This window comes from Penicillium waksmanii, assembly GCF_028829765.1.
Source record: "Penicillium waksmanii strain IBT 27052 chromosome Unknown utg000009l:1.0-4314994.0:1.0-4318279.0, whole genome shotgun sequence".
Lineage (NCBI taxonomy): Eukaryota > Fungi > Ascomycota > Eurotiomycetes > Eurotiales > Aspergillaceae > Penicillium > Penicillium waksmanii.
Window position 1 is genome coordinate 1742239 of NW_026643255.1, and position 18594 is coordinate 1760832.

At 50.0% G+C, this 18594-nt stretch overlaps 10 protein-coding genes across 10 annotated transcripts; 4 read left to right on the forward strand and 6 right to left on the reverse strand.

The window, feature by feature from the left end:
* Positions 1-438: 438 nt before the first annotated feature.
* On the forward strand, positions 439-2234 carry N7481_011024 (uncharacterized protein; the record flags this gene model as incomplete). Its single annotated transcript, XM_057270243.1, has 2 exons — positions 439-696; positions 750-2234. 2 exons carry the CDS (start codon positions 439-441, stop codon positions 2232-2234), a joined length of 1743 nt encoding a protein of 580 aa, XP_057117417.1.
* Positions 2235-4235: 2001 nt separating this feature from the next.
* N7481_011025 (uncharacterized protein) lies at positions 4236-4448 on the forward strand (the record flags this gene model as incomplete). The annotated part of the gene is made up of 1 exon (XM_057270244.1): positions 4236-4448. One exon carries the CDS (start codon positions 4236-4238, stop codon positions 4446-4448), a length of 213 nt encoding a protein of 70 aa, XP_057117418.1.
* Positions 4449-4908: 460 nt separating this feature from the next.
* Positions 4909-7301, forward strand: N7481_011026 (uncharacterized protein; the record flags this gene model as incomplete). Its single annotated transcript, XM_057270245.1, has 2 exons — positions 4909-5318; positions 5453-7301. 2 exons carry the CDS (start codon positions 4909-4911, stop codon positions 7299-7301), a joined length of 2259 nt encoding a protein of 752 aa, XP_057117419.1.
* A 793-nt stretch (positions 7302-8094) lies between these two features.
* N7481_011027 (glutamine--tRNA ligase) lies at positions 8095-10185 on the forward strand (the record flags this gene model as incomplete). The annotated part of the gene is made up of 4 exons (XM_057270246.1): positions 8095-8950; positions 9008-9067; positions 9124-9259; positions 9312-10185. 4 exons carry the CDS (start codon positions 8095-8097, stop codon positions 10183-10185), a joined length of 1926 nt encoding a protein of 641 aa, XP_057117420.1.
* Positions 10186-11005: 820 nt separating this feature from the next.
* N7481_011028 (ATPase AAA-type core) lies at positions 11006-11554 on the reverse strand (the record flags this gene model as incomplete). Its single annotated transcript, XM_057270247.1, has 1 exon — positions 11006-11554. The coding sequence occupies one exon, from the start codon at positions 11552-11554 to the stop codon at positions 11006-11008; it is 549 nt and encodes a 182-aa protein (XP_057117421.1).
* A 156-nt stretch (positions 11555-11710) lies between these two features.
* N7481_011029 (P-loop containing nucleoside triphosphate hydrolase protein) lies at positions 11711-12594 on the reverse strand (the record flags this gene model as incomplete). Its single annotated transcript, XM_057270248.1, has 2 exons — positions 11711-12206; positions 12284-12594. The coding sequence occupies 2 exons, from the start codon at positions 12592-12594 to the stop codon at positions 11711-11713; spliced, it is 807 nt and encodes a 268-aa protein (XP_057117422.1).
* Positions 12595-12879: 285 nt separating this feature from the next.
* On the reverse strand, positions 12880-15062 carry N7481_011030 (putative trimethyllysine dioxygenase TmlH; the record flags this gene model as incomplete). The annotated part of the gene is made up of 12 exons (XM_057270249.1): positions 12880-13001; positions 13077-13148; positions 13206-13694; positions 13748-13847; positions 13941-14043; positions 14103-14211; positions 14265-14331; positions 14396-14462; positions 14539-14556; positions 14620-14858; positions 14931-14973; positions 15037-15062. The coding sequence occupies 12 exons, from the start codon at positions 15060-15062 to the stop codon at positions 12880-12882; spliced, it is 1455 nt and encodes a 484-aa protein (XP_057117423.1).
* A 662-nt stretch (positions 15063-15724) lies between these two features.
* N7481_011031 (putative peroxisomal dehydratase) lies at positions 15725-16884 on the reverse strand (the record flags this gene model as incomplete). The annotated part of the gene is made up of 5 exons (XM_057270250.1): positions 15725-16070; positions 16129-16190; positions 16333-16586; positions 16663-16711; positions 16765-16884. The coding sequence occupies 5 exons, from the start codon at positions 16882-16884 to the stop codon at positions 15725-15727; spliced, it is 831 nt and encodes a 276-aa protein (XP_057117424.1).
* A 641-nt stretch (positions 16885-17525) lies between these two features.
* rmtA (protein-arginine omega-N methyltransferase HMT1) lies at positions 17526-17987 on the reverse strand (the record flags this gene model as incomplete). The annotated part of the gene is made up of 1 exon (XM_057270251.1): positions 17526-17987. The coding sequence occupies one exon, from the start codon at positions 17985-17987 to the stop codon at positions 17526-17528; it is 462 nt and encodes a 153-aa protein (XP_057117425.1).
* Positions 17988-17997: 10 nt separating this feature from the next.
* N7481_011033 (Protein arginine N-methyltransferase) lies at positions 17998-18366 on the reverse strand (the record flags this gene model as incomplete). Its single annotated transcript, XM_057270252.1, has 1 exon — positions 17998-18366. One exon carries the CDS (start codon positions 18364-18366, stop codon positions 17998-18000), a length of 369 nt encoding a protein of 122 aa, XP_057117426.1.
* Between the last annotated feature and the right edge of the window lie 228 nt (positions 18367-18594).

The window sequence follows — 18594 nt, forward strand, 5'->3', positions numbered from 1 at the left end:
TTGGCTGGTCATAATAACTACGCATAATCGATTTACTCCCCAATATACGAGAGAAAAATTGAAACGACTGTATAAGATAGATTCTACTTTGCATTCATAACGAATTCATCCAAAAGGCGGTCGGGATGAGCCTGCTAGGCTCGTAAACACTCACCATACCTGACCGCTCATCATTTCCCGAACGAGAGTCAATATCAAATGCTTGGAGGCCTGATCTGCGCACGAATCCAATCACAGTCAAGCGGCGCCTCATACTCCCTAATCAAGAGAATAGTTTTGCTGTCAATTGAAATGAAATGAAATACGCCTTGGTGGCTGTGGTGAGATACGTCCGCTACGACATTCTTGGCGCGCCTTTATTAAAATGCCTTTGCCTCCTCGATTGTGGAGTAAGCTTATTTCAATTCCAATGATGCAATCTGTGCACCCTCCGCAAAAATGAAGGGCATAAGAATTGGCCTTACCTTGGTTTTCGGCTTGGCAACAGCATCTCTAGGATCTGTCTTTCACCATGACGACTCCTTTCAACCGGATCACGTTCTGCGAGTCACATCTGAAATTTTTACTGAAGCATGTACGAATAGATATTCAGTTCTTGTCAATGGATCATCACCCGGTCCGGAACTGCGCCTCAAGGAGGGGCAGGTGAACTGGATCCGCGTCTATAATGACATGAAGAATGAGAATACCACGATAGTAGGCAGCCAGAAAATTATGCATTTTACACCTCTCGCTGACCTCGACCACAGCACTGGCATGGCCTCACGGCTTTTACGGCCCCCTTCTCCGATGGTGCACCGGCGGCAAGTCAGTGGCCCATTCCTGCAGGTCACTTCTTTGACTACGAAGTCAAACCCGAAGTTGGTACTGCAGGAACCTACTTCTACCACTCCCACGTTGGATTCCAAGCTGTCTCTGCTAAGGGTCCCCTGATTGTGGATTCATGCGACCCTCCGCCCTTCTCTTACGACCAGGAGCGTACGATTCTGCTATCTGATTTCTTCAATGAGACTGACAAGCATATCATCGACGGACTGACATCGACCAACTTTACATGGAGTGGGGAGACCAAGGCAATACTGGTGAATGGACAAAGTCGTCAGGCGACTAATGATACAGGATCCTGCCAATTGGCCTCAATCTCTATCGAGCCGGGCTTGTCGTATCGCTTGAGATTCATTGGGGCCACCGCTTTGTCATTTATTTCTCTTGCCATCGAAAGTCACGATATTACTATCATCGAGGCAGACGGCCACAACACCAAGCCTCTGAATACTAGCTTCTTGCAAATTGGAAGCGGTCAGAGATATAGCGTGCTCTTGACTGCAAAATCTGAAGCAGAGTTGAAAAATGCCAACAAACGACACTTCTATATTCAACTTACGACTCTCGCGAGACCAGAGACTCTAACAAACTTTGCCGTTCTGCAATATTCTGGCGGAACTGATGTCGATTTGAAGACTGTCCCCTCGCCGCCACCACTGCCTGTAGCGGAGATCGCTCAAGGGTGGCTTGATTATGAATTAGAATCGTTGCATCCGGACCACGGATTCCCCAATTTGGAAGAAGTCACACGCAGAATAATCATCGACGTTCACCAGAATGTCAGCGATCATGTCATTTGGCTCCAAAACGGATATGACTGGGTGCAGAACTTTCCGCAATCACCATACCTGATCGACATCTACAATGGAAAACTTGACACTTCTGCCACTTACCAACGAGCGATTTCCCGTGGTAATGGATTCGACAATATTACCCGAACCTTCCCCGCCAAAATCGGCGAAGTCATCGAAATTGTCTGGCAGAATCAAGGCACCTTTGACAATGGAGGTGTTGATGCCCACCCTTTCCACGCCCACGGCAGACACTACTATGATATCGGGGGAGGTGATGGGCAGTACAATGCCACCGCTAATGAGGAGCTTATCGGTTCCCATCGTCCAATTCAACGTGACACCTCTGTGCTTTACAGGTACCGGGAGAAGACGAAGCCTCTCGCCCCGTCTGGATGGCGAGCTTGGCGGATAAGAGTCACGGATGCAGGTGTCTGGATGTACCATTGCCATATCCTTCAGCATATGGTCATGGGAATGCAGACAGTTTTTATGTTTGGGGATCGGGAGGATGTCTTGTCGCAATCAGGGCCTGTTGGGTCTGGGTATCTGACTTACGGAGGCTCGGCGTATGGAAATGCGACACATTCGCCAGTTGTGCGGCACTTTTATGAATAGTTTCACTATAGTACGTGAGTATATAGTATTATATAATGTTATTCAATAACGGATTAGAAGTGAGTTATATGATGTAAAAACTTGAAGTACCTAGGTACTACATACTGGTATTAATAGCAGTAGTAGTAGTAGTAGTAGTAGTAGTAGATCCCTACTACTAGTAGCATCCCACATTCCAGGCAATCGGAGATAAAATGAGACAAAAACATTGGCTCAAACTAGGTTACTTTGAAGCATTCCATCCACCGGAATGCCTTTGTAAGGACTTGATAACATCTTGCTAGTTGCTCTCATCTGGATACCATTCCTATCGAACGTTTGGGAAAGATTGTACTAGCCCCCTACATAGAAAGCTACTAGTAGGTTCTGTGACTTAACTGGTCGGAGAGTGACACAACCAGAAACACCATGGGGCCCAAACTAATGGACAATTAAGCAAACCTTAGAAACAGCAGTTGACAATCTGCTGAAACGCAGAATTATCGTGGTACTACGTCAAGTTTGAAGACCATCCATTTGAAACACGGGACGATGTCTATATATATCTACACCCGTGTCAAGCTTAGATTTCATGTTTGGGAGCCAGGCCTAGTAGTGTAGGCTTAACCCTCGTGAACATTGGCCTAGCATGGGCCAGAAGTGGAAAACGAGGCTCGAGATTAATATATACATGGGCTGTGCGAAGCTTGGTTGTACTGCGTACCGATATAGATGGACCCTCTTCGGCGGCGCACGGGCGGGGCGATGGAATATCAGGGTCCGTATAACCCCTAAAGCACCGTGACGGCTTTGAACCTCCACGCTTGTTGGTGTTCAGCTCGTGTCGGCGATGTTCGGGTCTTCTAGAAAAGGTATCAGGTCAATAAGATCCACAAGGGTGGATTCGGTATCTCCCATACTCCGTATATCTGCACGGCATATTGTGTAGATCGGCTGCTATTATTGTGAGCTGCTTCAGCCCAATATACGAAAACAGATAAAACAGTGGAGCCCACCTGCCCACCATCCGAAATAGAGTACGACGACCTCGTGGGAGACCCTACTAGTTCTAAGAACAAAACCGGGCACTGCGAATCATGTCGTGGAGGCGGAGAAGTGGACCAGCGGAATTCCAAATCTCACATGGCAACACCGATAGAGCGGCATTAATTCTTGTGTAAAGATTAGGAGGCTACCATCCAATAGTGCAATTGGCTATTATGGTACTCCGTAGAGTCGATGAAGTGGGAACCGTCTCCACCAGATCGGACTTCAGCTGTGAATTGTCCACATTGCTCTATGCGGGAGACTGGGACCATTCCCAAGTAAGCTAAGGCTGCCGAGAGCTCTGTGCCGTGGGATCCGCGTGGGATAGCCAGTAACATACGATTGGGATTTCGTGTAGAAATTGCGCAGCACCGAAACTGAGGTGGATGGCCCGTTTCTTACGAGGAAACGACTGGAGATTGAGAGCTATGGGAGTTGGTTGGTTAATTTGCGGCGATCCACCGCGATCGCGATCTCGGGGTTCCGTTGCCAATAATCTACACGAGCAGGTTCAATTTTTGAGACCGGGGTGGCGAGATCGGATGCAAGCGAACGTCAGATATAGCAACGTCTAGAACAAGACCTCGTGGTTCCTGAACCATTGCCTATTTTGACGAGGGGCGCCGCATGTCTCACGCTTAGACCGCAGGTTGAGTCAGACAGGGCACACGAAGTGGCATTTTTGTGACTCGAGAGGATCCTCGTTGGCCAAGACTATTCCTGTGGCTTTTTGAAACCGCCGAAGGCTCAGGGTAGAGTACAATGTGGATGGCTGTCGTATGCGCCGTAGTCCCAACCGGTCGTAGTGCCGCCAATACAATAACATCCGTGCAAGGTGCGAATGCAGAGCAAAGCAGAAAAAGCCGCGAAAAAAGGGGCAGTGGCCCCACTCCATGCAGGTCCAAGGACCCACCGAATATGATGCTATGCCAATAAAGGAATAGTGCTGCAGCTCACGAACCGTCCGCGAGCAACATGGCTGCAGAGCCGTTCGTGTTCGACGCAGGCATATATGCAATGACCGCCGTTGAAGAGGGCAGATTGGACGCATTGACAGGCCAAGTAGACATTTCGAGTAGCCCTAAAAAAGGAATCAAGTGCCATGGCGAGTGTGATGAGGGTGCTGGTTGGAGGACGCGGATGGATCAACTCCAATACCGCGGCGGATCCCTGACGGTTCGGGTCTAGAGGATTGAGTAGTCCAACCCCTGAACCGTCGACCCCTGTCAGGTTCTCCGCTCACCACGAGCAAAGTGGGTGTGGGGGGGCGATCGAACGCTTCCCGGACCCCTCGAGAGTGTGTGAGTGTGAAGTTTGAAGTTTGAAGTGTGAAGTGTGAAGGTGTAAGAGGGAAAGTGTGGATGTGCCGTGATCCTTCTTGTTCCCGTGCCTTCTGACCTACCCTCTTCAACCTCCTCCAAAGGTCATACAATCAAACGACCATTTACCAATACCACTACCACTTCCACTACCACAATAACGCTGACCTCAGTTGGAATTCGACGATCCCTCCAGGCCATTACGACAACTGACCACACTCCACCAACCCCCCCCCTACATTCCTCGACCCCCGCCTGTCTTCGCCGTATTTTTCCTCTTTTCCCTCCTCCACGCGCCGCGCCTCCGATGCCAGGCACGCCAATTCACCATGAGCGTCGTTGCCAGTAGACCAGAAAACCCTGCTGTGCCTTACACAATTCCTCAGGATGCGGCAACTTGCAAGGAGTTCGCTGTTGCGGTACAGCCGGTAACTTCACGTACCTCGTCCGTTTCTTCCTATCGCACCAACTATACAACCTCGACCGCGCCAACAACAGGTTATACACCTTCGTCGCCTGCTTCTTCTTATCGCCAATTCGACTCCGTTGGATCCATCCCCAATAGCATTGAGTCCGTTCAGCGACGAATCCCCCAGGAGGTTTACGATGTCATCCTTAACAACCTCGAAGTGCTACATAAGGCGCCGCACCAGACAGGTTGCACAACTTGTTTCCATCGCGACCTGCATGCATTGTCCCTGACTTGTCGGTCCTGGGAACGGGCTGTTCGAGGACGACTGTGAGTTGCAACCATACAACAGCCCCTGTTGATCTCGAGCAACAAGAAACTGATACCATATACCCCCAGATATACACAAATTCATATAGTCGGAAATGATTCCCCGCCCAATTAAAACGGTACCGTCTCAAGAGGGGTAGCCGTCTGAAGTTGTTGAGGCGTACCCTACGCGAACGAAACATGCTGGCCAATCTCGTCCGCGAACTACGTGTGCCCCAGATGGATCTACTCTTCACCACAACAAAGCAAAGCGCGCAATGGCAAGAATATCGAGACCTAGTCGCATCTGTAGTGATGGTCTGTCCCAATCTGGAGCGACTTTTGGGTCTGTCTATCCCTTACCACCATGAATTCGACCGTCTTACCCACGCCCTGTCTACGCGCAAGCGACTGAAGGAGCATACCTGGGTTCTGGGCGAGGCAGTGGAGGTTACTGAACTGTCGCCTCGTGACGATTCTTGCCCTGGAAGTTTGGGGCCCTCTCAAATGTTCGAGTTCTTGGATTATCATGTTTCATGGGGCAACTTGGAAACATTGATGTTATACGGTCTCAATGGAAACGGTGCCTTGGAGCCGAGTATTTTCCTGCGCATGTTTGATCTTTTGCCCTCTCTGCGGAATCTCTGCATCTCCTCGTTCAACGAGGATGCATTTGCTGATAGCACACTGTTGTGTTTGCCTCCGCTGGAATCTTTGCGATTGGAGAACTTGCCTGGTGTGACTGATGCAGGTATCGCGCAGTACGCCATGCGTCCGGAATCGCAGTCGCTTAAGTCGTTTATCTTAGCGGAACAGAACATTGAGTCTCTGCTAGTCATCTCCAAGCTGCTTGCATCACTCAGACAGCTTGAGCGATTCAAATTTGTCCAAAGCGATAAGTGCCCTACGCTGGAAGAGGAAGGCATGGTTTTCCAACCCATTCTCGCTTCGTCCAGCCTGAAGTATCTCCACTGGGATGTGGCTTGCCCGGACCCTGGCACAGCACTCACTCAACTCGATTCCCTACCATTTCAGCAAAGCCCGAAGCAGTCCGATACCCCCAATTTCCATCTTGCTCAAAGTATTCTCGCTGCGGGGTTCCCATGGCTGGAAACTCTCCGGGCGCCGAACGACTGCCAGCCTCCTGGAGCCCTGCAAGCGGTTTGTCGACCTATCACAAAGGGCCAAGCGTTACTTCGACCAGACCGTTATAGTTTGCCCCGGAGCTCGCATGGCTCCGTCAGCATCCGACCCCTTGCTTTGCCTGCCGGAAATAACCTGACCTCGTCTCGAATCCGAGCGCAAACTTTCATTGACATGGCCGTCAAGGATACCGAATCAGGCATGCCAGTATTGATTGAGGATTACTCAGATAATTACGTACCAGACAACGCGTTACTTGGAAATTTCGAAGAAGAACCAGAACCGGAGATCGACGACTACGGAATCTGGGAAGCTTCCGAACGGTATAAACACGACCCCCCGGTGTCGGACAGCGACGGACCCAAGACAGTTTACAAATTTCGAATGCCGGCTTTCATGGGCCGCTCCGGCGTTCGAGACCCTTTAACAGGGGCATCAATTCCCCGATTCCACCTTCGCCCTGATATTCCTGGTCAAGAATCGGAAGGTGGTCTGATCGGGTGGAAGCAATTACTCGCATCCAATCAGTCATTATCATACGCGGCCGGGGTGGGTGTCCATTGCTTTGACACGAATAGCAAGCCACCCATCAATCCACCTATAGAGGAACTGGCATCTCCTTCATCTACTACCACTTCGCGTTTCGGTTGGGGTAGCCTGGGTAGCCGGTCTACCGGCACCCCTGCAACACCCACAACACCTATCACACCGATGAGCCATGCGTCGTCCTCCGCCCTGCCTTGGGAAAAGGATACCTGCACCGGATCCTGGAACCACAAGATGGGCCGGGATTGGTGGTTCCATATGGAACGCGACCGCCCCGGTAACTCAGAACTCATCAATGTGAAGCAACTCTTCTAAACCCGCCCTCTCCGTCTTCCTATATACGATCCGCCTCTCCTTATACTACCCACACCACCATCACACGCTCTCTATCCCACTCTTCTCAGCACCCTCCCTTGTCTCATTATCACGCCTTATACCCCGCATTCTGGTCAAATCTGTGTTTTGGTGCTTTTGGATTTCATTTCTCAACATCTCTTTTTCCCCACGTACATATACATACGCCAGATATCATTGGCATCTGGCGTTCATTGGTCTTAATGCACATGTGAGCATGACGGGTGACTCTAATCGGTTCATGTGCGGCTATGACGGCCACTCTTCCTTGGTTCTTTTTGTCTATATTTCTTCCCTTGTCTCATTGGTCCTTTGTCTTTCATGGGGGTCTCGCTGGCTCGTAAATCCCCGAGATTTCAGGTAATGGGTGGCTTGGCTGATTCATCTGGTTTGGTTCTTTGGTTCTTGTCTTCCATCGATCGCTTGGCCCTTTTGAGGCTTGTACATTACTCACCTGTACAGCATTTACAATTTACCATGTATCAATAGCTACTCGTTAATCTACAATGTCTATTTTTGAGTCATCAAGGTTCATTCCAGCCACTGTTTCAATACCAATGGGCATTTCCATGTCTTATCGTAAGTATATAGTCCGGTATACTTCAAGTTACCTGGGGAAGTGGGCGCATGACTCATCCGGTGTTTCATCGGCCCGATTAGCGAATGGAGACTGATAAGCATCGCAGCCCCTCGTGAAAAATAACAACCCCACCAATTGCTTCACTCTGCTCTGGACCTCTGGGACCTTTCAATCATGGATCCAGCAAAGCCTGTTGACTTGCCTGAGCGGCCCAAGGAGGCCGCCCCACCCGCAGAGAAAGAAGGCCCCTCCAAGAAGTCCTTGAAGAAGGCGCAGAAGGCACTGGAGAAGGCCGCGAACAAGGCCGCGCCTAAGCCTGCGAAGCAGCCCAAGCCCCAGAAAGCAGCTAAGGAGGCTGCTGCTCCCCGCGACCCCGAAGTCATGTTCAAACTCGGTTTCCTCAATGACGTTTACAACGAGCGCCCCGTCTCCGAAACCCACCCCAAGGTTCGCACTCGTTTCCCGCCCGAGCCCAACGGATATCTCCACATTGGACACAGCAAGGCTATCGCTGTCAACTTCGGCTTCGCAAAGTACCACGGTGGAGAGTGCATCCTGCGTTTCGACGATACCAACCCCGAAGGAGAGGACGAGATCTACTACACTGCTATTCGGGATATCGTCAATTGGCTCGGCTTCAAGCCTGTGCGCGAGACTCATGCCAGTGATCACTTCGATCGTCTCTATGAATACTCCGAGGAGCTGATCAAGCGTGACGGCGCCTATGTCTGCCACTGTACCCAGGCCGAGGTCAAGGTTCAGCGTGGTCAGACCGAGGACGGTCAGCAGGGTGGTAAGCGCTTTGCTTGCCCTCACCGCAACCGGCCCACTGAGGAGTCTCTGACTGAGTTCCGTGCTATGCGTGATGGAAAGTACAAGGCCGGAGAAGCGGCTCTGCGCATGAAACAGGACATTGATAACCCCAACCCCCAAATGTGGGATCTCTTTGCATGGAGAATTCCCGAGGGTGGAAAGCAACATCACCGTGCTCCGACATATAAGATGTTCCCCACCTACGATATGGCCCATGGTACGTTTTATTGATCTTTGATTCTGCGCCTGGTGATTCCATACTAACTTTTATTAGGTCTCTCCGATAGCTTGGAATCCATTACCTCATCACTATGCACGACTGAGTTCGAGAACAGTAAGTTTTTTTACTCACATATCTCGTGAAACACGGTTCGCTAACTCCACTAATAGGCCGCGAGTCTTACGAGTGGCTCAACAACAAGCTCGATGTCTACCGACCAATGCAGCGCGAATACGGCCGTCTCAACATCACAGGCACTGTTCTCTCCAAGCGAAAGATTATCAAGCTGGTCAAGGAGGGACATGTGTAAGTATTCTTGAACTTAAAATACGTCGGTGCAAAACTAACTCCAGAGCAGCCGTGATTGGGATGATCCAAGATTGTACACACTCATTGCTCTCCGTCGTCGTGGTGTTCCTCCCGATGCTATCCTCAACTTCGTTAGCGAACTCGGAGTTACCAAGGCCGTGACCAACGTCCAAATGCACCGATTCGACCAGTCGGTCCGCACATTCCTCGAGACAACCGTTCCCAGATTGATGGTTGTAACGGAGCCTCTGAAGGTCGTCATCGACGATCTGGCCGACGATCACCTTGAGATGGTCGAAGTTCCCTTCTCCAAGGAAGCCTCCTTCGGCACCCACACCATCCCCTTCACGAAGACTGTTTACATCGAGCGCTCCGACTTCCGCGAAGTCGATTCACCAGACTACTTCCGCCTCGCCCCCGGCAAGACTGTCGGTCTCCTCAAGGCCCCCTACCCCATCACCGCCACAACCTTCGAGAAAGACGCCGCCGGCAACGTGACAGTCGTGCATGCCAAATACGAGAAGCCCGCCGAAGGCGAGGCCGCGAAGAAGCCCAAGAGCTTCATCCACTGGGTCGCCGACTGCCCCGCGAAAAACAGTCCTATCCGCGCCGAGGTCCGGGCCACCAACCCGCTATTCAAGTCCGAAAACCCCTCTGCTCACCCTGAGGGCTTCTTGGCCGATATCAACCCTGATTCCGAGGAGATCTTCCCGGATGCCATGGTTGAGACTGGATTTACTGATATCTCGCAGTCGGCTCCTTGGCCTAAGTCTGCGGCTGAGCAGGATGTTGAGAAGAACAAGCACGCTATTCGATTCCAGGGTATGCGTACTGCATACTATGCCGTTGACCGGGAGACAACGCCTGAGAAGCTCATTCTGAACCGCATCGTTACGCTTAAGGATGACAAGGCTAAGAACTAAGGGCTCTCTGAGCGAGGCCTGGTAATATGAAATAAGTGGAGTGTAGCGTTTGAAGGTGGTGCCTGGGCTGTTAGATAAGCGGCTTTTATATGGATTTATGACCATTGCATTATGTGTTTTTAGTTTATTTTCTTTGGTCTTATTCCAAAACAAAAGAAAAAATCCATGGATACATTTCCGGAGCGAGTGGACTTTATTTCACCATTACCTGTGTTGCTACCTAGTACTAGTAGTACGTACTATATAGTGAGACGGGGAGGGACGTGCGGGTCGAATGGAACATGGGAATGGCACCAAAACTGCCGCCAAAGCGTAAGGCCCTAGGCCGGTAACTATCAGGACGGAACTGCGAGAGTGCAAAGTGTACACTGAAGCTATTCCTGCGTCTCGAAACGAAGATATCGGCCAGCAATCCAAATGGGGCTTAGCCTGCTAAACTAGAATCGACCAATCAAAACAGTTTGCCTATATAAACCGCTTCTCCCGCATAAACTGCCTCCCAATCATCAAGAGAATAATATAGGATTCGAATAAAGGTGTCCTCAGTACAATAGGCAGTATGCCAAGTGCTCATCTGTGTCAGCCGTGGAGTGATACAGACTTCTACTAGTAGTATTCAGATTCCTGCGAGCGTAAACTCAACTCTCGACGGGGTCTAGAATGGATCATAATGTTATTTGGTTTAGAGGCAGTCGCCTGCATGCATAGCGAATTACCGGCCTCATCTTGAGGGCCGCTGAACGTACATACATGACATGACGAAGAAAAAAGGGGATAAAAATAGAAAAGAGATGTAACATTCAGGGGGGAAATCACCAATTCAAACATAGATGCCGACATTTGCGTCGCGCTTCTTCGATTGAACCTCGGCGATAGCATCAACGTAGTTCTCGTGACCAATCTTGCTCAGGCCCTTCCGCAACGCAATCATGCCAGCCTCAACACAGACAGCCTTGAGCTGAGCACCACCGAACTCATCCGTGCTGCGGGCAAGCTCAGCCCAGTTGACGCTATCCTCGACGGACATCTTACGCGAGTGAATCTGCAAGATATTCGCACGAGCCTCTTCGTTCGGCAGGGGGAACTCGATCTTGCGATCCAAACGACCGGATCGGAGCAGAGCAGGGTCCAATACATCGACACGATTAGTCGCGGCGAGGACCTTGATGCGGTCGTCGGACGCGAATCCGTCCAGCTGGTTCAGCAGCTCCAGCATAGTACGCTGGACTTCACGATCACCGGACTTCTCGGAGTCGAAACGCTTGGTACCCACGGCATCAAGTTCGTCAATGAAGATGATTGATGGAGCCTTCTCCTTAGCCAGGGCGAAGCAGTCACGCACCAGCTTGGCACCGTCACCAATGAACATTTGTACGAGGGATGGTCCGGCAAGCTTCAGGAAAGTGGCGTTCGTCTCGGCGGCACAGGCACGGGCAAGGAGGGTTTTACCAGTTCCGGGGGGGGCCGTACATTAGAGCACCTAAGAGAAAGAAGGTTAATATCGTCGAGAAAAAAGAGAACCCCTTCAGAACAGTGTGATCTTACCCTTCGGCGCCTTGATGCCGATCTTCTTGAATCGCTCCGCCTCCTTCATGGGCCATACGATAGCTTCCACGATCTCCTCGATCTGCTTGTCCAGACCACCGATATCCGTGTACTTCTCCGTCGGCTTCTCGTCGACCTCCATCGCCTTCACGCGGTTGTCATACTCTGCTGGTAAGGTGTCCAGGATGAGATATGAGTCCTTATTGACACCGATCAGGTCACCGGGCTTCAGCTTCTCGTGGTCAACCAGTCCGATGAGCGGGAGGAAGATGGTCTGGCGGGTTGAGGTCTTGATAACGGCAGATTTGCCGACGCGAGTGGCGTCGAGATCGATGTTGGCTCCTTCCTCTGCAGCATCGGCCTCCACATCAAGGTCCAGGAGCTCAACGACGTTTCCGACGAGGTATGGTAGTTGTCTAGCAAGGTAAAACAGGGATGTCAGTAAATAGAAAAGGTGATGGTTCAATTGATAGGGTCTTGCGAGCTCCGCGGGCAGCGACTGCTGTCTTGGACAATCCGCAAGTATCCCCTTGGGGGATGAATGAGACGATACCTGTTGTTCTCGATCTTTTCTTGATTATCCTTAACCTTCTCTCGCATTGTGCTCTGTTCGTGTGTCAAACGCTGGAACTCGCTCTTCATGATGCGCATTTCGTTCTCCAGCATCCGTCGTCGCTTAACGATGTCTGCCGTGCTGGAGTGGAGGATCTCCTCGTCCATCAGCTCTTCCTCATCGTCCTTCTTCTCAGCATCTTCCATCTCGGCGTCACCGTCGCCGCTGGGCTTCTTGCCGTCATCGCCCTGGTCTTCCTTCTTGTCTCTGTTCTCGTGCTCAAGGTCGTCCAAGTCCTCGAGGGTCGACATGACGAGCGTTTTATTAATGGATAATGACCGATCGGATTAAATGGATTCAAGGGTTGCCACACGCGGATGGTCGGTTTGGGGGGGATAGGTGAAGGTGAAGAGGACGTAGAAGGTTGGAGAATAGCTGTCGGTGGCCGAGCTCCAACAACGTCAGCCAGTCACGTGAGTCGGTCAACAGTGAGGTGCTAGTAATACTCTCGAATTTTATGTCCGCTATGGTAGCCACATTTTTCTATGTTATAGAATTTCTACATTCAAATTTCGCGACTAAATACTTGACCCAGTCTAGATAATCGAATAGGGGCCTTTCCCCGCACCAGGATGGTATTGGCTTCCCAGACTATTCAGCACCTCCTCTCGGCCATAACTAAGCAGACGAAGTCGCGAAATGTAATCATCGTTATTGACTGTCCAGAATTAATTAGTATCAAAAAGTGCCAAGCTTGTGTTTAAGGGGGCTTAAGGCGTATTTTGACACATACCGTATCCCCCACACATCCTTCTTTTCCCGGTGAACTCGGTGCGGCCATGCATCATTCTCCAGTTGTCGAAAACTAGGAAAGGAATCAGTTCATAATTGAGCAAGTATACGGTGGCAATTCTCTACTTACTGAGTGCTGTTCCAGGCTGGAGTTGTGTTTGGATTCTTCTTCGACTTTCATTTAGGATGTCGTTGTAGCACTGAGCAGCCTTGTACCATTGCTTCTGAGTTTCCAATGGCCAGTCTGATTTAGGCGCTCTATCGTAATTGTTCCAGCGAATCTGATAGAGTCGCCCTCTGTCCGGGTGGACAGAAAAGACAGGGGTCGTGAAGGATGGCTGGATACAGACATCTTCATTGCCACTGGCATGCCACGGTTGTCTAACCTGAATCAAAGTTCTGTAGTATTCGGGGTGCTTTTTCAGGAGTGTGTCTGCGGCGGATAGGCCATCCACAAGTAAGCTCTCGCCCCCTGATCCATCTGTGTGTGACAGAAGGTGGAAAAGCTGGAGTCTTGCGGGATCCGTGAAATAGGTATTATCTGTATGGACACCAAGAGACTCATTGGTATATGCCGTATCCTTGAAGGTGAGATCGGCCGTAAAGTCCCAGAAGCCACCTATATATCAATTTAGAATTCGGTCGAGAAAGGGTTCCGTGCTGATAAAGTACCATAGTGAGTGTGTCTCACAAAAGCAATACGCTCGATAAGAGTCTTAGTTGCTTCTGGGTCAATTGGGACTCCCTTGATGAAACAGAATCCGAGAGTTTGCTTCGAGCGAGAAGGTTAATCATCAGAAACTTGAACGATTCACCAATAAACATGCTGAGAGTTTCGGATAATAGTACTATATATGGAACTTACAATCTTGTTCAGCCAGTCTTTAACGGATGCATCGCTTAACATCACCTTCTCGAACTCGACCTCAGGATAGGAGTCGCTCGCGGCATCAAATTTGCGAAAATGTCTTTTATTTAATACTGTCAGTGAGAAGTTTCTGATAACGTAAACGCAAAATTTTCATACCTTGGCCTGCAATCACCATATACAGACACCTTATACTTCAGTTTTCGCTTGAGTACATTGTGTCTTTCTAGCCAGGCCCACGGATAGACACTCTCATGGCCATCATTCCCTTGTCAAGAATTAGTTGATAAATCTGGTATGAAATATCGATTGAATACATACATGTGATTTGAGCACCTTCTTGGAGGTTTCCGCAATTTAACTTGGTAGGAGTAATTTCTGGTAGGACCTATATTGGATTAGCCCCTCTGCTCCATAATGATAATGACCCCTAAGGTAAAAATGGTACATACCGAGCCAATCTCAACAATCCTCTGCTTCGTGTCCGGGTGAACACACTTGGGGCATTGACAATTTTCTCTAGTAGTCCACGACCTCTCAGCGATAGACCTTCCAAGAGACTGAGCTCCCGAACACACACTCTCTTGCGACTTACCTTAGAAAAAAGGATCCACTTTCCATAGTTATCAGCACTTATAGCGATGAAATATTTTTTGGGCTTAAGACGGCGACTCACAACTTGTAATACTCGGTAGTGGTATTTGGTGGCTTTAGCATCACATATCCATCATTCAAGTCCCTCACAGCGCCGGCGATAAGATCGGGATCGTTGGAAAGCATTCTGAGATGTTCTGGAAGCTCTGATGTGTCCATTGGGGCATTGGTGGAAATTAGACGCTTGCTAACAATGAATGTCGGCGAATGAGCTCTTCTCTTGGGAAAGGAGCGACTGTTCAATCCAACGGTCCGAATGGGCTATTACTGTAACTTAGTGTAGTTCTACCACGCAAATCTTGCACTGAAAGACCGAATTCCTAATTGACGTACCAAATCACCACTCTTGGAGCCATATGATCGCGCAATGCTGCCTCTGGGGGGGGGTAGATCAGCACCCGAAATTGGTGGGTTGTGAGTCGTGACCAATTGATCTTACCTCAGAGTGCTTCGCCAAGCAGCCATTGAGATAGCCGTGGAGCTGCGAAAATTCATCTTGCACTCTGTCCTCCGTATTTCTGGTACTCAAAATGCAAATGCAGGAGAAGGTGTTGCGGGAGCAGCCCGAAACTCCGGGGAAATGGCCTCGGCCGATGGAAGTCACGTGTATCCACAAAGCGTTGCCAAGACAAACAACGTATGATAAGAGACACTAACACTAAATAGTAAATGCGTATCGCAGGGTGTGCCATAATCCATACAAAACAGTGGGACCGAATTTTTAATATTCTGAAGTGTTAATTAACTTTCATTTCAAGCGGAGTTATCGGTTGGATCCAGACCCACCTTGAGGCACCCTGACCCAGTACTATCCTGTGATGGATAGTATATAACGGCTGAACTGGGAACCATTGTTGTTTGTCATAAGATTCCTGGCAGATACTACCTGGAGGGCATACTAGTATTATTCAAACTGATTGTAATACGGGCACTGCCTTCGCTGCTTTATTTTTAACCCACAATTTGGCAATCGAGAGTACCTTCCTGCGAACTACTATCTTCAAAGCTCTAAGCTACAAAAGAGCACGCATTTCATGAAAATGCAAACGGGGTAGTTCTGGTAAAATTGTTATATACAATTGATACACTAAAAGTATCCAAGAACGATATAGCAGTTTTATATATCTTCACAGCTTGCTCTTGGGGCTAACAACCTTCAGCAGACAGCGGCCATTGCTCAGGACAACCTTGCCAGTCTGGTTCTTGGTAGTAAAGCGGACCTCCTCAAACCCATCCGCCTGAACATCGCCCATCCGCCAGATCTCGGTAGTAAGCTTGTCATTGGGACGAACAGGCGACGCGAAGCGAGCCTGGAATTCCTTGATATTGTCAGGGTTGCTGCCTCCAAGCTCGCGCAGGATGCCGTGGGCGGCAGAGTTCCAGCTGAACAGGCCGTGGATGATGATACCGCCGAAGCCCATCTTCTGACCGGGCTCGGGGGTGGCGTGCAGAGGGTTATAGTCTCCGTTCAAACTAAAGATAAAAATGAGTATTTGCCCGAGTGTCTTAGATTCTAGACTCCCAAACATACCGGTACAGGTGTGCAGTCTCGTTGGTGCTCTGAATGACGTGAGTGGCATCAGGAGCCTTGCCCTCGGGAGGGGGGGAAGTTAACTGTGGAGGGTCCTGCGGAAAGAATATCAGTATTTTTCTGTGAGGCTAGGAATCGTGCCTGCAACTCACCCTTAGGCCCACCCCAGTTACCCTGGCCAACCAAAAAGCCGCTTGACAGAACCTTGCTGTACACCTCACCACTTTCTGCGTCGACAATAGACTGCTCAGTTTCCATGACGGTTCCGGGCTTGCCCTTGTCGTAGACACCGATGACCTTGTTGCGCAGCTCAAACTTGCGTCCAGCGCTAGTGGGAGGAAGCGGCTTGAGGATGGTCAGCTTGCGCTGGCCATCGACTCCATGGCGGTGATCCAATTTCGGAACCCCAGGGATGTGAACGGCCGACTGGCGCTCATAGAAATTCGTGACCTCCTGATCTGTGAGCTTGAAGGCTGTTCAAGTGGGTCAGTCGTAGTGTCAACGATGCAAAAATTCCCTCGAGGTGCAACGTACGCAAGATCAGGGGGTAGGTCGGGAAGACTGAGAAGCTGGGGTGAAGTTCCTGTTAGACGTGTTAGGGAATCAACATTAACTCCATTGGCTCGCTGGACATACATAAAGGAACTGTAGCTCGTCGGCCTTGCAGCCGATGCTGTTGGCGAACAACAGGACATCGCGCTTTTGCCAGGAGACTGGCTTGGCAGGGAATTCGTGACTAGCGCCGGGGGCAGACATGATGAATATATAATGCTGATATATAGAGGAGAAGAAAAGGGGGGAGTAAAAAGATAGAGCGTGTGGGAAAAATGCTGCGGAGAAGAAGAAGGTAAAGTAGGATTGAGGAATTGCGGGGCGGCGCTGAGCCGAGGATCTGATAATGATTAGTTACCGTAATTGCCGACGAGACGCGCCAGCTCCTTGGCGAATTCTTGTTAACTACTAGTACTACACAAATCACTCAACTTCTACGGAGAAAGAAAACGGAAACGCGTATTCAAATCAGAAAATATTTCCCCTGCATGCATCTACAAACATTCCAAGATTTGGACATCAGATGCGTCGGAGTTGCTAGACTAAGCATCGACTCGGGGGTATCTACTTGATTCGAGGAGCTTCATGATCATCTCTCCGTATCGCGCCATGTAGTAATGCTTTTTACCCTGCCACCCAAGAAAGTAACGCCTGTGAAAGAAAACCGAGACCGGAAATATGTCAAATAGGACTGTGCAAATCCAGACCTGAAGATTCTAGGCTGCACGCTGTCTCAAAAGCACGCGACAGCTTCTAGATGATTATGATCATTTCAGAACAGAACAAGCCATCAACGTCAAAAATTAGCACCTGAAAATATAATGTTAGCCTGTGCGACGGTGGTGTTAAGGGATGTTCAGGAAAACATACATGCGGTAGAAGCAGCTGCCCTCGGCAAAGCGAGTGGGGTCGTTAATCTCAAACTTGTAAGACAGGTTGATGTCCAAATCGCGCTTGTTCTTGTCATTAGGGCGGTTCTCCAGCCAGCCGGAAACCTGCTCATCCTCCTCAATTGTGAGAACATCACGAAGGTAGAAGACGGTCTGCTTCCAGTGAGTGTACTTGGCGTGGGGGCCGGTAGAGAAGTGGATGGGCTTGTGGCAAGCGCTGAAGTCGATATCGAACCAAGCGATCATGGCATGGATGAAATCGCTGCGCTTGGCAGTGAGGTTGTAGGGGACCTTGAAGGCGAGGTCGGCAACGGTGACAGTGTTGAGATCAAAAGTGATGATTGGGCATGGGTCGGTGACAAGTGCCTTCATCTCCACGGTATCAACGAGGGGCTCAGTAAGCGCGATCTCCTTCATGGGGCTGTAGTCAAAGCCATAGACGTTGTCCCAGACTGTAGATCATTAGCGCAAATTCAACGAGATAAAGCGATAAAAGGGCTGTCTCACATCCAATCTTGTCGTCCTTGTAGTCGCCATCCTCAATACCAGCGACGTACATGGTGGCCTTGTCGGGGAAAATCTTGCCACCAGGGGCGAGGTAGGTGTCACGGGCATACAGGACGGTGTCCAGCATGGACTCGTAGAGAAGGAAGTAACCCATCCACTCGGAAATGATGATATCGACCTTGGGGAAGGGGAGGTGGACCTCCTCCATCTTGCCCTGGAGAAGGGTAATCTTGTCGGACAGGCCGTTGACGTGGACGATCTGCTTGGCCTTCTGGATAATGGAGGACATGTCGACACCAATCACATGCTTGGCACCAGCACGGGCAGCGAACCTTCCAAGTAGGTTAGTCGCAAGTTATGGAATCGCATTTCTTTGTAATGTATGGCCACCTACATGCTGAGGATACCGGTACCGCAGCCAACATCCAGGACAACCTTGTCCTTGAAGAGGTGGCGGTTCTGGTAGATGGAGTCGCGGTAAGAGCGGGTACGAACATCGTCTTTCTGTATGCAGAGA